The sequence below is a fragment of the Oncorhynchus nerka genome, linkage group LG9b (assembly GCF_034236695.1).
Source record: "Oncorhynchus nerka isolate Pitt River linkage group LG9b, Oner_Uvic_2.0, whole genome shotgun sequence".
NCBI classification, from domain to species: Eukaryota; Metazoa; Chordata; class Actinopteri; order Salmoniformes; family Salmonidae; genus Oncorhynchus; species Oncorhynchus nerka.
The window spans coordinates 32001367-32015213 of record NC_088424.1 but is presented as its reverse complement, the minus strand read 5'-3'; the positions used below and the strand labels follow the sequence as shown (position 1 = coordinate 32015213).

The 13847-nt window shown below is 43.4% G+C and overlaps 1 protein-coding gene across 2 annotated transcripts; it reads left to right on the top strand.

The window, feature by feature from the left end:
- Positions 1–2454: 2454 nt before the first annotated feature.
- On the top strand, positions 2455–13563 carry LOC115114624 (nuclear autoantigenic sperm protein-like). 2 transcript variants are annotated; one of them, XM_029643027.2, is made up of 14 exons: positions 2455–2562; positions 2867–2980; positions 3082–3162; positions 3301–3404; positions 3614–3862; positions 3956–3978; positions 4074–4165; positions 4334–4407; positions 4533–4721; positions 12250–12404; positions 12559–12624; positions 12720–12797; positions 12874–12986; positions 13408–13563. In XM_029643027.2, exons 2-14 carry the CDS (start codon positions 2874–2876, stop codon positions 13412–13414), a joined length of 1338 nt encoding a protein of 445 aa, XP_029498887.1. In that variant the 5' UTR covers positions 2455–2562; positions 2867–2873; the 3' UTR covers positions 13415–13563. The 2 variants fall into 2 exon arrangements, with proteins under 2 accessions (XP_029498887.1, XP_064869607.1); XM_065013535.1 differs by lacking the exon at positions 2455–2562 and having other exon boundaries at positions 2838–2980.
- The last annotated feature ends 284 nt before the right edge of the window (positions 13564–13847 follow it).

Genomic DNA, 13847 nt, shown 5'->3' with positions numbered 1-13847 from the left:
TGCTAATGTTAGGCAGCTCTGTGCTAAGTATGCTCTCCAACATAATTTTACTTTTGTGAGACACCAGAAGTGTAGAGTCATCCGTATAAAGAAAAAGACTGCAAGAACAAGCATCTTTCATATCGTTAATATACAATAAAAACAGCAGAGGCCCAAACACGCTCTCCTGTGGAACGCCACAACTCATTGCTTTTGCCTGAGACAGTGAACCATTAACCTCTACTATTTGCTCCATTCCTGATAAATAGGACTTTACCCTTCCTAGAGGGATACTGCTTAACCCCAGTGCCTCCAGTTTGGAGATTAGGAGACAGTGGTTAACTGTATCAAAGGCCTTCTGTAGGTCAAGCAGTACCATTCCACAGAGATTTCCTTCATCTTTCCTGATAAAGTTAGTCAAGTAAAGTAGACATGAATCAGTGGAGTATGTTTTTCTAAAACCCAACTGAAAATCATACATTAGACCTTGTTTGTTAACATATTCATACATTTGCTCATGTACAACTCTCTCCAGGATCTTTGATGTTACACAGAGGATAGATACAGGCCTATAATTCCCAGGGTCAGACTTTATCCCCTTCTTATACAGAAGTATAACTTTAGCTTGTTTCATGTCCCTGGGAAAGGTACATTGTTCAAGAGAGAGATTAACGATATGCGTACTACAAGGGCCAATTTGCTCAGCAGAATCTATAAGAAACCTTGCAGGAATATTATCCAGGCCTGTGGCTTTGGAGCATTTAAGCTCTGCCAGCATACTAACTATTTTGGCTGTTGCTACCTTTGCAAAAGAAAAAGAGTTTGGCTGAACCCCTATCTCTACATAATACTTCTTGACTGCTTTGCTTTCATACAAACCAGAACTGGTGGGCAGCTTGCTAACCAGTTTGCTGGCAACATAAGTAAAACAAATAGTTGAATTCATTGGCAACCTCTGCTTTTTCATATATCATCTCCCCCCTGATGTTCAATCCAATACTGTTTAGTTTGTTTTTGGTAATACTACTACAGCCTAGTTTCTTAAACGATTTCCAAAGCTTTTTAGGGTCATTTTTGTTCTCAATTATTTTCTCAGCAAAGTAACCCCTCTTAGCTTCATCCATCCTGCTCTGTGCTTAATTTCTGTAATGTTTATATAGGACAAAATCAGGCGGCTCTTGAGAGTTCTTATATTTTTTAAAGGCCTTATTCCTTGCTTGGATAGATTCTAGAATCTCATGATTAAACCAAGGGCTAGATCTCTGCTTTACCCTGACCCGTCTAATAGGAGCCATCACATTCACCACATCAAGGAATCTACATTTAAAGACTTCCCAGGCACTGTCTACCCCCACACTATCTAGCACAGGTGACTATAGGACACATAATTCACATTTACATTTCAATTACATTTACATTTACAATTAACAATACACATCTTCATTTAAATTACATTTACAATTCACTATACACAATTACATTTCAATTACATTTACAATTCACAATACACATTTGCGTTCTACAATTCATAGGACACAGGGTATTAGAATAGAAGTATTGTGTTGATGAAGATGTATGACCAAATTGGTGTGATGGGTCTCACTGTGAGCCTGATTGGCGGTGTCATGTCCAGGCCTGCCCTGTGATTGGTTGTTATTTCCAGGCCTGCCCTATGATTGGCTGTCATGTCCAGGCCTGCCTTGACAAGGCTGTAACAGGGGAGCTAGCAGGGGTACTTCAGTGAGGGGGTTGATACTAGAGCTCACCTCACAGCAGGCACTGACAGCAGGGCTGATCTCTCTCATCTCCCTGGACAGAGCAAGAGCAGCAAGTTATTTACAAGGGCCTTCACACCTGTCAGCTCTCTCTGGGTGGATCTTGGCCAGGCGCATACAGGCCTGACAGAGCTGATGTCTCTGATTTAATTCAATTCAATACAACTTTATTGGTTCCATTAGGACAACTAGTATTAACATTTTGTGAAGTGAACCGAGCTGACTAAATGCATCTTGAGAGAAATGTGTGGTGTGGTGAAAGAACACTTCTGAGTTGTTTTGAACCTTCATCTGCTCTGATCTCTACTTCCCGAGGCTTGCATCTCATGCATACTGGAGTTCAATCAAATGATTGCAATGCAGTGCCATTGTGAAGGGCTCAAAGAGGCAGTCTCAATGAGGGTTCCTTTGATCAGAGGTGATGTGACATGGAGAGACTTCTAAATCCCCACTTGTAGGCAAAGTAGAACAGTATCACACTGATACTTTCTTACTGGTAAATGCACAAATCATTTGCTTTGCTACTGGCTTTTGTCACCATACTTTCTCCCATGTAAAATAAACCAGGGGTTACCAAACGTTTTCACTCCGGACCTCCCTTCCAGTTGGACCGAGTCCCCCCCAGTATTCGACGGATATAAAAATGTGTCACTGCAACTTTAATTTTTCTCCCGCGTCTTCTCCAAGAAGAAGTTGACAGGAAATTATTAGCAAATTTGGCGCCATTTTTGGAACAATTAGACCGAGAGAGCTGTGCTTGTTTTTCCTTGTTTCTTCTGATAGACTTTTATAGCTACTCGCATCCACGGTATGTACATGTTTACCATAAAATGTGTTTAATGCTCATGGCCAGGAAAGTATCACTGAACAGGGTTTGCGAAAACGCGCTAACGTTACTGAGATGAGAAGCTAGAAGTGGAGTTGCAACCACCGAATTTCACCGCTTAACGTTGGTTATTGCGTTCGTAAACGAATGCATGATTCGTTAGCTCGCTACGGGTCTTTATTCAAGACCTTTGAATATTGTTTCCAATGTAGCTAGATAGCCACTTTGTTAAGTGCCGACATTAATAGACAGCAAAAATGACTTGGTTATCAATGTTTTCTTCTAGTTGCAAAATGGTTATGGAGGAGGCAAACAAACTCATTGGCACAGGGAAGAGACATCTTGTCATGGGGGACGTGGTATCAGCGGTCAACTACCTTCAAGAAGCCTGCGGGATGTTGTGAGTGGAAGTCAAGTGACACTGAAAGAATTGGTCTGTAAAAATATTCGCGATTACTTATTAATTTATTAATAAATAACTACCTTTTTTTTTTCTCCCAGAGCCAAAAGGTATGGTGACACAGCAGATGAGTGTGGGGAGGCTTTCTTCCTATGTGGTAAAGCTCTCTTAGAGCTTGCTAGGTAGGTGTTCACTGTCCTTCACAGTATTTTAGTGAAGTACCCCACTGAATGCTGCTCGTAAACAGTATTTTGGTCTCAGAACCACTGCTGTTACAGTTGTAACTAAGACTTAAATGTAATGTTGTCATTGTGTCGCAGGATGGAGAATGGCGTCTTGGGGAACGCTCTGACAGGGGTTCCAGAAGAAGAGGAAGAGGAGAAGCCCAAAGACCCCAACATTGAAAGCACAGACAATGTTGATGGTAAGCATTTTGCTTTGTTAAACCACATGTAGTTGATGCTTTCCTAAAGGTACAGCGGTCATGTTGAAAAAAAGTATACCATTTGGCCTAGTGGTTGTTGATCTCTCTGATAATGCAGATAATGCTGTATAATGTGGTAGTCACATTTACCTGTTAAAAAAATATATATATTACACGCTTCTCAATATACCTTTTTGTTATTATCACAGAGAAGACCAGGGATGACCTCAGAGTTCAGGTCTATGATGCCATGGCAGAAGAAGAGAAGAATGGCGAGAATGCAGATTCAGATAAGAACACAGTGGAGGAGACTGGAGGAGGCGAGGAGGGACAGACTGTGAACGGCCATGTTAACGGTTCTGACACCACGAACGGCGAGGAGAAAGTTATTGGAGAGAAGAAGGGTGACAAAGCTGAGACTAAAGAGTTATCAGACAACCCAGAAGAGGAGGATGGAGGTTTGAGGCAAACCTGTCATAATGTTTACACAATATCTTTGATGCAAGAAAATAAATGTCATGCACTCACACACACTTCTGTCAATGTTTCAGATGGTGAGGATGGGGAAGAAAAGGTGATACTTCATCTACTACTGACCTATGTGTTCCTGCCGATGGTTTAGCTGTTGTAAAGTCAGTAAGTTAACATTCCATTACCGTTTAACCTCAGGAGGACATACCGGAGGACAGTGATGATGAGGAAGTGGGCAACCTGCAGTTAGCCTGGGAGATGCTGGAGGTGGCGAAGGTCATCTACAAAAGGTACGGTAGGAAATAAATACCCACTCGTCCCTGTTTTACCCTGCTATCCTCCAGTTGTTGTGTACGTGCTCAAGTCTATTCCAACAAATCAATTTGCGCCGTTGGATTGATGCATATGAGACAGACTTAACAGTTTGAGAGCCTGAGTTTGTTTGTGTTCTATTGAAGGAAAGAGGGTAAGGAGGACCAGCTCCTGGCAGCCCAGGCCCATCTGAATCTGGGAGAAGTAGCGGCTGAATCAGGTACTTTCTCAACCACCGCTGGTACTTTGGGTTGGCCCATTTTTGTATGGATTGATATGGGGTTGGCTCATACATTGTGCTTCTGTGAGGTGTGTTCCTAACTATCTGTTCGATTTCCTCCCCAGGCAATTACAGCCAGGCGGTGGATGACTTCCAGGAGTGCCTGTCCCTACAGCTGAAGCACCTGGCCTCAGACAGCCGTCTGCTGGCCGAGACTCACTACCAGCTGGGCCTCACCCTCTGCTCTGACTGCCAGTATAGCCAGGCCATCGAACACTTCAACCACTCTGCTAGGGTTATCAAGAGCAGACTAGGTGAGGAGGTGAATGTGATCAGTGAGATTCTCATTTCGAAATGAATTGTTTAGATCAGTGGTAACCAACCTTTTCTGAGTAGAGATGACTTTCGCAGTCAAAAAGCAAGCTGAGATCTACTATATCTATCTTAGCAAAAAAAGGAACGTCCTCACTGTCAACTGCGTTTATTTTCAGCAAACTTAACATTTGTATGTACATAAGATTGAACAACTGAGACAAACTGAACAAGTTCCACAGACATGTGACTAACAGAAATGGAATAATGTGTCCCTGAACAAAAGGGGGGTCAAATTAAAAAACAACAGTCAATATCTGGTGTGGCCACCAGCTGCATTAAGTAATGCAGTGCATCTCTTCCTCATGGACTGCATCAGATTTGCCAGTTCTTGCTGTGAGATGTTACCCCACTCTTCCACCAAGGCACCTGCAAGTTTCCGGACATTTCTGGTGGGAATGGCCCTAGCCCTCACCCTCCGATTCAACAGGTCCCAGACGCGCTCAATGGGATTGAGATCCGGGCTCTTCGCTGGCTATGGCAGAACACTAACATTCCTGTCTTGCAGGAAATCACTCACAGAACGAGCAGTATGGCATTGTCATGCTGGAGGGTCATGTCAGGATGAGCCTGTAGGAAGGGTACCACATGAGGGAGGAGGATGTCTTCCCTGTAACACACAGTGTTGAGATTGCCTGCAATGACAACAAGCTCAGTCCGATGATGCTTTGACGCACCACCCCAGACCATGACGGACCCTCCACCTCCAAATCGATCCCGCTCCAGAGTACAGACCTCGGTGTAACGCTCATTCCTTCGACGATGAATGCGAATCCGACCATCACCCCTGGTGAGACAAAACCGGGACTCGTCAGTGAAGAGCACTTTTGCCAGTCCTGTCTGGTCCTCTGGCCCAGCAACGGTGGGTTTGTGACCATAGGCGACATTGTTGCCGGTGATGTCTGGTGAGGACCTGCCTTACAACAGGCCTACAAGCCTTCAGTCCAGCCTCTCTCCGCTTATTGTGGACGGTCTGAGCACTGATGGAGCGATTGTGCGTTCCTGGTGTAACTCGGCAGTTGTTGCCATCTTGTATCTGTCCCGCAGGTGTGATGTTCGGATGTACTGAACCTGTGCAGGTGTTGTTACACGTGGTCAGCCACTGCGAGGACGATCATCTGTCCGTCCTCTTTCCCTGTAGCGCTGTCTTAGACGTCTCACAATACGGACGTTGCAATTTATTGCCTCGGCCTCATCTGCAGTCCTCATGCCTCCTTGCAGCATGCCTAAGACGCGTTCACGCAGATGAGCAGGAACTAGAGATCGACCGATTAATCGGCGTGGCTGATTTAATTAGTTTTCATAACAATCGGTAATAGGCATTTTTGAACACCAATTATGGCTGATTACATTGCACTCCGTGAGGAGACTGCGTGGCAGGCTGACTACCTGTTATGCGAGTGCAGCAAGGAGCCAAGGTAAGGTGCTAGCTAGCATTAGACTTATCTTATAAAAAACTTAACATAATCACTAGTTAACTACACATTGTCTATTACTAGTTTATCTAGCTTGTCCTGCGTTGCATATAATTGATGCGGTGCCTGTTAATTTATCATTGAATCACAGCCTACTTTGCCAAACGGGTGATTTAATAAGCACATTTGCGAAAAAAGCGCTGTCGTTGCACCAATGCGTACATAAACATCAATGCCTTTCTTAAAATCAATACACAATTATATATTTTTAAACCTGCATATTTAGTTAATATTGCCTGCTGACATGAATTTCTTTTAACTAGGGAACTTGTGTCACTTCTCTTGCGTTCTGTGCAAGCAGAGTCAGGGTATATGCAGCAGTTTGAGCCGCCTGGCTCGTTGCGAACTGTGTGCAGACCATTTCTTCCTAACAGACCGTAATTCATTTGCCAGGATTTTACATAATTATGATATAACATTGAAGGTTGTGCAATGTAACAGCATTATTTGGACTTATGAATGCCACCGGTTAGATGAAATACGGAACGGTTCTGTATTTCACTGAAAGAATAAACACTTTGTTTTCGAAATGATAGTTTCCGGATTTTACCATAGTAATTACCGAAGGCTCCTATTTCTGTGTGTTATTATAATTAAGTCTATGATTTGATAGAGCAGTCTGACTGAGCAGTGGTAGGCAGCAGCAGGCTCATAAGCATTCATTCAAACAGCACTTTACTGCGTTTGTCTGCAGCTCTTCGCAATGCTTCAAGCATTGCACTGTTTATGACTTCAAGCCTATCAACTCCCGAGATTAGGCTGGCAATACTAAAGTACCTATTAGAACATCCAATAGTCAAAGGTATATGAAATACAAATGGTATAGAGAGAAATAGTCCTATAATAACTATGACCTAAAATGTCTTACCTGGAGATATGGAAGACTCATGTTAAAAGGAACAACCAGCTTTCATATGTTCTCATGTTCTGAGCAAGGAACTTAAACGTTAGCTTTTTTACATGGCACATATTGCACTTTAACTTCTAACACTTTGTTTTTGCATTATTTAAACCAAATTGAACATGTTTCATCATTTATTTGAGACTAAATTGATTTTATTGATGTATTATATTAAGTTAAAATAAGTGTTCATTCAGTATTGTTGTAATTGTCATATATACACTGCACAAAAAAATAAAGGGAACACTTAAACAACACAATGTAACTCCAAGTCAATCACACTTCTGTGAAATCAAACTCCACTTTGGAAGCAACACTGATTGACAATAAATTTCACATGCTGTTGTGCAAATGGAATAGACAACAGGTGGAAATTATAGGCAATTAGTAAGACACCCCCAATAAAGGAGTGGTTCTGGAGGTGGGGACCACAGACCACTTCTCAGTTCCTATGCTTCCTGGCTGATGTTTTGGTCACTTTTGAATGCTGGGGGTGCTTTCACTCTAGTGGTAGCATGAGACTGAGTCTACAACCCACACAAGTGGCTCAGGTAGTGCAGCTCATCCAGGATGGCACATCAATGCGAGCTGTGGCAAGAAGGTTTGCTGTGTCTGTCAGCGTAGTGTCCAGAGCATGGAGGTGCTACCAGGAGACAGGCCAGTACATCAGGAGACGTGGAGGAGGCCGTAGGAGGGTAACAACCCAGCAGCAGGACCGCTACCTCCGCCTTTGTGTAAGGAGGAGCACTGCCAGAGCCCTGCAAAATGACCTCCAGCAGGCCACAAATGTGCATGTTTCTGACCGTTTGAGCAGACACAGACTCCATGAGGGTGGTATGAGGGCCCGACGTCCACAGGTGGGGGTTGTGCTTAGAGCCCAACACTGTGCAGGACGTTTGGCATTTGCCAGAAAACACCAAGATTGGCAAATTCGCCACTGGCGCCCTGTGCTCTTCACAGATGAAAGCAGGTTCACACTGAGCACATGTGACAGAGTCTGGAGACGCCGTGGAGAACGTTCTGCTGCCTGCAACATCCTCCAGCATGACCGGTTTGGCAGTCATGGTGTGGGGTGGCATTTCTTTGGGGGGCCGCACAGCCGCCCTCCATGTGCTCACCAGAGGTAGCCTGACTGCCATTAGGTACCGAGATGAGATCCTCAGACCCCTTGTGAGACCATATGCTGGTGCGGTTGGCCCTGGGTTCCTCCTAATGCAAGACCATGCTAGACCTCATGTGGTTGGAGTGTGTCAGCAGTTCCTGCAAGAGGAAGGCATTGATGCTATGGACTGGCCTGCCCGTTCCCCAGACCTGAATCCAATTGAGCACATCTGGGACATCATGTCTCATTCCATCCACCAACGCCACACCACAGACTGTCCAGGAGTTGGCGGATGCTTTAGTCCAGGTCTGGGAGGAGATCCCTCAGGAGACCATCCGCCACCTCATCAGGAGCATGCCCAGGCGTTGTAGGGAGGTCATACAGGCACGTGGAGGCCACACACACTACTGAGCCTCATTTTTACTTGTTTTAAGGACATTACATCAAAGTTGGATCAGCCTGTAGTGTAGTTTCCACTTTAATTTTGTGACTTCAAATCCAGACCTCCATGGGTTGATACATTTGATTTCCATTGATTAATTTGTGTGATTTTGTTGTCAGCACATTCAACTATGGAAAGAAAAGTATTTCATAAGAATATTTCATTCATTCGGATCTAGGATGTGTTATTTTTAGTGTTCCCTTTATTTTTTGAGCAGTGTATATATATATATATAAATAAATAATCTCGGCCGATTAATCTGTATAGTCTTTTTTTGGTCCTCCAATAATCTGTATCGCAATCTGGGCATCTTTCTTTTGGTGTTTTTGAGTCAGTAGAAAGGCATCTTTAGTGTCCTAAGTTTTCATAACTGTGACCTTAATTGCCTACCATCTGTAAGCGGTTAGTGTCTTAACGACCGTTCCACAGGCGCATGTTCATTAATTGTTTATGGTTCAATGAACAAACATGGGAAAGTGTTTAAACCCTTTACAATGAAGATCTGTGAAGTTATTTGGAGTTTTAAGAATTTTCTTTGAAAAGACAGGGTCCTGAAAATGGGACGTTTATTTTTTTGGTGTGTGTGTCGCGTGCACACTACCGTTCAAAAGTTTAGGGTCATTTAGAAGTTTCCTTGCTTTTGAAAGAAACACTTTTTTGTTAATTTAAAATAACATCACATTGATCAGAAATACAGTGTAGACATGGTTAGTGTTGTAAATTACTATTGTAGTTGGAAACGGCAGATTTTTAATGTAATATCTACATAGGCGTACAGAGGCCCATTATCAGCAACCATCACTCCTGTGTTCCAATGGCACGTTGTGTTAGCTAATCCAAGTTTATAATTTTAAAAGGCTAATTGATCATTAGAAAAGCCTTTTGCAATTATGTTAGCACAGCTGAAAACTGTTGTGCTAATTAAAGAAGCAATAACACTGGCCTTCTTTAGACTAGTTGAGTATCTGGAGCATCAGCATTTGTGGGTTCGATTACAGGCTCCAAAAGTCCAGAAACAAATAACTTTCTTCTGTAACTTGTCAGTCTATTCTTGTTCTGAGAAATGAATGTTATTCCATGCGAGAAATTGCCAAGATCTCATACAACGCTGTGTACTACTCCCTTCACAGAACAGCGCAAACTGGTTCTAACCAGAATATGAGGAGTGGGAGGGGAGGCCCCAGTGTCTAGTTCATTGTCCTTTTGGAAACCCATTTGCGACCAAGCTTTAACTTTCCGACTGATGTCTTGAGGATGTTGCTTCAATATATCCACATAATTTTCCCTCCTCATGCTGCCATCTATTTTGTGAAGTGCGCCAGTCCCTCCTGCAGCAAAGCACCCCCACAACATGATGCTGCCACCCCGTGTTTCACGGTTGGGATGGTGTTCTTCGGCTTGCAAGCCTTCCCCTTTTCCCTCCAACCTTAACGATGGTCATAATGGCCAAAAAGTTCTATTTTTGTTTCATCAGATCAGAGGACATTTCTCCAAAAAGTACAATCTTTGTCCTCATGTGCAGTTTCAAACCGTAGTCTGGCTTTTTTTTGGCGGTTTTTGGAGCAGTGGCTTCTTCCTTGCTGAGCGGCCTTTCAGCTTGTCAATATAGGACTCGTTTTACTGTGGATATAGATACTTTTGTCCCTGTTTCCAACAGCATCTTCACAAGCTCCTTTGCTGCTGTTCTGGGATTAATTTCCACTTTTCGCACCAAAGTATGTTAATCTCTAGGAGAACGAACGCGTCTCCTTCCGGAGCGGCTGCGTGGTCCCATGGTGTTTAAACTTGCGTACTATTGTTTGTACAGATGAACGTGGTACCTTCAGGCGTTTGGAAATTGCTCCCAAGGATGAACCAGACTTGTGGAGGTCTACAATTTTGTTTTCTGAGGTCTTGGTTGATTTCTTTTGATTTTTCCCATGATGTCAAGCAGAGGCACTGAGTTTGAAGGTAGGCCTTGAAATACATCCACAGGTACACCTCCAATTGACTCAAATAGTCAATTAGCCTATCAGAAGCTTCTAAAGCCATGACATAATTGTCTGGAATTTTCCAAGCTGTTTATTTAAAGGCACAGTCAACTTTGTGTAAACTTCTGACCCACTTGAATTGTGATACAGCGAGTTATAAGTGAAATAAACTGCCTGTAAACAATTGTTGAAAAATGACTTGTCATGCACAAAGTAGATGTCGTAACCGACTTGCCAAAACTATAGTTTGTTAACAAGACATTTGTGAATGGTTGCAAAACGTGTTTTAATGACGCCAACCTAAGTGTATGTAAACTTCTGACTTAAACTGTACCTGTGGCGCTGCTGTTTAGGCCAAGGAATGTGTCGTTTTTTTTGTGTGCTCTAGGGCAATGGTGTCTAGATGGAATTTATATTCGTGGTCCTGGCAACTGGACCTTTTTTGGGAGAAGCCGACACCTCACAAGTCCTCAACTGGCAGCTTCATTAAATAGTTACTGCAAAACACCAGTCTCAACGTCAACAGTGAAGAGGTGACTCTGGGATGCTGGCCTTCTAAGCAGAGTTATTCTGTCCAGTGTCTGTCTGTCTTCTTTTGCCCATCTTAATATTTTCTTTTTATTGGCCTGCGATGTATTTTTCTTTGCAACTCTGCCTAGAAGGCCAGCATCCCGGAGTCCCCTCTTCACTGTTTCTAAGTGATCCCAAACTTTTGAACGGTGGTAGTGTCTATATGTGTATGTATAAAAAGGATTTTAAAAAGTCTACGCAACATTAATCTAATAAAACCAGTTCTGTAGGAATGAGATGTGTGCAGTAGACCTAATACATTATCACAGCATATTAGCTATATGCCTGGCCTGCCAATGTTCTTCTCAGATCATATATTTCACAACTCTAGCTTTGATAACAAAATAGATCAGTTGTATAACTTGCGAGGCACAGCTGAGCATAAATTGAAATCTGATGGTCAGTCTACAGAGGGAGAGAACAGCGGAGGGTCCACCTCTCCCGGTCCCTGTTCTCTCCTTTCCTCCGGTGAGACTGACCAGAGGGCATAGTCTTCCACCTGATGGCGAAGCTTGAGTGGCACCTCATTATTTCTGCCTCATGCACAAATTCATGTTCCTATGACCAGAGAAAGTGAAATATTCCTGGATATTAAAATGGACACGATGCAGGCTTATCGGTAGTTGGCTACTCATTCATTGCAGCTACAGCTGAGTGGAAGTAAGGTGAAGCGTGTTATTAATTTGAAAGATCAGCTCTTTGCGGTATTCTGTCTCTCTGGTCATGGTTTCAAAAGTTATGAAATCTCACATAGGCTAGTTTCAAACTTTGCTGTACGGTCATGGAAGCAGTAGGAATGGTGATTTGAGCTATTCGATTGGCCAGGGCAGCAGACAGTTGATTTAGCCACCGCTCTCCTCGACAAATGCAATGGTTCAAAATGGGAACACTTCTGAATCAAGTGCACCTACCTCCAACAGCAAAAGACGGCCGGTTGGCTGCTGCTGGTTTTATTATTGGAAAATGTTACTCCTCTACCTTGTAACACCCTTGTATTGTTTGTCTCCCAGCCAAGGTGCTGGAGAAGGCAGGGGGGCCAGAGGTGGCCCCTGAGGAGAGAAAGGAGATGGAGGAGCTGAAGGCTCTACTGCCAGAGATCCAGGAGAAGGTTGAGGACGCCACCGTGGGACAGAAAATGGCTGCCGCTGTGGTGCAGGAGACACTGGTGAGAAGGGGATTGAGATGGTGGCTCTAACCAGTGATTGAATCAGTCCTAGCCCACTTACTTTTTTAGGCTCTCTTAATTAAGGTTTGAATTTATGCAATACCTGCGAGCTTGAAGTTTGATTCCACTTCGTTGTTTTTGGTTTATTTTTCAGGCAGGTGGTTCAGCGTTTCCAACTCCGAGTGGAAGTTCTCAAAACGGTGGGGCGTCTGCATCTATAGTAAGCCTGCGCCTCATGATTTTAGTCAGCTTTATTTGTTGTCCTTTAAACAACGTATTCTAAGGGATATGTCGGTGTGTCCTCCCCTCACTCAGATTCAAGTCAGATCCACATACGGAAACGCCCCCTCAAAGTCTCCTGCCTCTGACATCTCACACCTGGTCAGAAAAAAGGTCAGTGAAGTGAAACTATGTGCGTCCAGATCCACCCCCCCAGTATCCACAAACACATTTTTGTATTGTTTAACAGAGGAAACCAGGAGACAGTCCAGTAAAGGAGAACAACTCTAAAAAGGTTAAACAGGAGACTCAAGTTAACAGCAACAGCGACAACGGTGTCAAAGACAAAATGGAGGTTGAACGGTATGTATGGAGTATGTGTTTTCCACTGCAAGTAGTGACTATTTATTTATCCTTTAACTAGGCAAGTCAGTTTAGAACAGTCTGATTTACAATGATGGCCTACCCTGGCCAAACCCTAACCATGCTGGGCCAATTGTGCACCGTCCTATGGGACTCAAAATCACAGTCAGTTGTGATACAGCCTGGAAGCGAACCAGGGTCTGTAGTGATGCCTCTAGCACTGAGACCGCTGCGCCACTCGGGAGCCCAAGACAACCTGTAAGGTTGTCATTGGAATACCTACATGTACTACTCAACTTTTTCTTTTTTTAAATTTATGAAGTAGATCACCCTCTGCTCGTTTCACATTCAATAGCATGTGTGGCTTTTTGTGACTTCAGTGATGCATTCATTGTGATTATTCTCATGTTTCCCCCTGCAGCCAGTGAAGCCCTGGTGACTTATGCCAATTCCTGATTGTCATCACATCGTCCTACTGCAGATCAAGTTGTAAATGTGTCATCTTCCTATTGTGTGCCTCTGATTTTTTTCATATTTGTAAGGTTTTGTACCAGATCATTAAAGACTACCTACTTGATCAATTTGTCAGCTTTGATTTGTGTAAAGAGACTTCAAGAAGACACCTCCTGGACTCACCTCCCAGTTCCTCCTCGCATTGATCAGTGGAGTACTCTAAACATGTATGCTTCTAGAATAGATATCCTGGCTGTGGCCATCCCAGCTGAATTCACTGATGACTGGGTTGGTGAGACACTTTGGCAAAGGAGCAGGCACAATGCTAAACCACTAACGGCTCATTTCAATCCCTATCGCTGAAGTACAGTGTGGTTGAAATTAAGGTAAATTCCGGTTGAGCCGACA

Coding starts and splice junctions, on each gene's coding strand:
- LOC115114624 (XM_065013535.1), top strand. CDS start 2,838: ATGACTTGGTTATCAATGTTTTCTTCTAGTTGCAAAATGGTTATGGAG. Junction 4,166..4,333: donor GCGAAGGTCATCTACAAAAG/GTACGGTAGGAA, acceptor GTTCTATTGAAG/GAAAGAGGGTAAGGAGGACC. Junction 12,405..12,558: donor CTGTGGTGCAGGAGACACTG/GTGAGAAGGGGA, acceptor TTTATTTTTCAG/GCAGGTGGTTCAGCGTTTCC.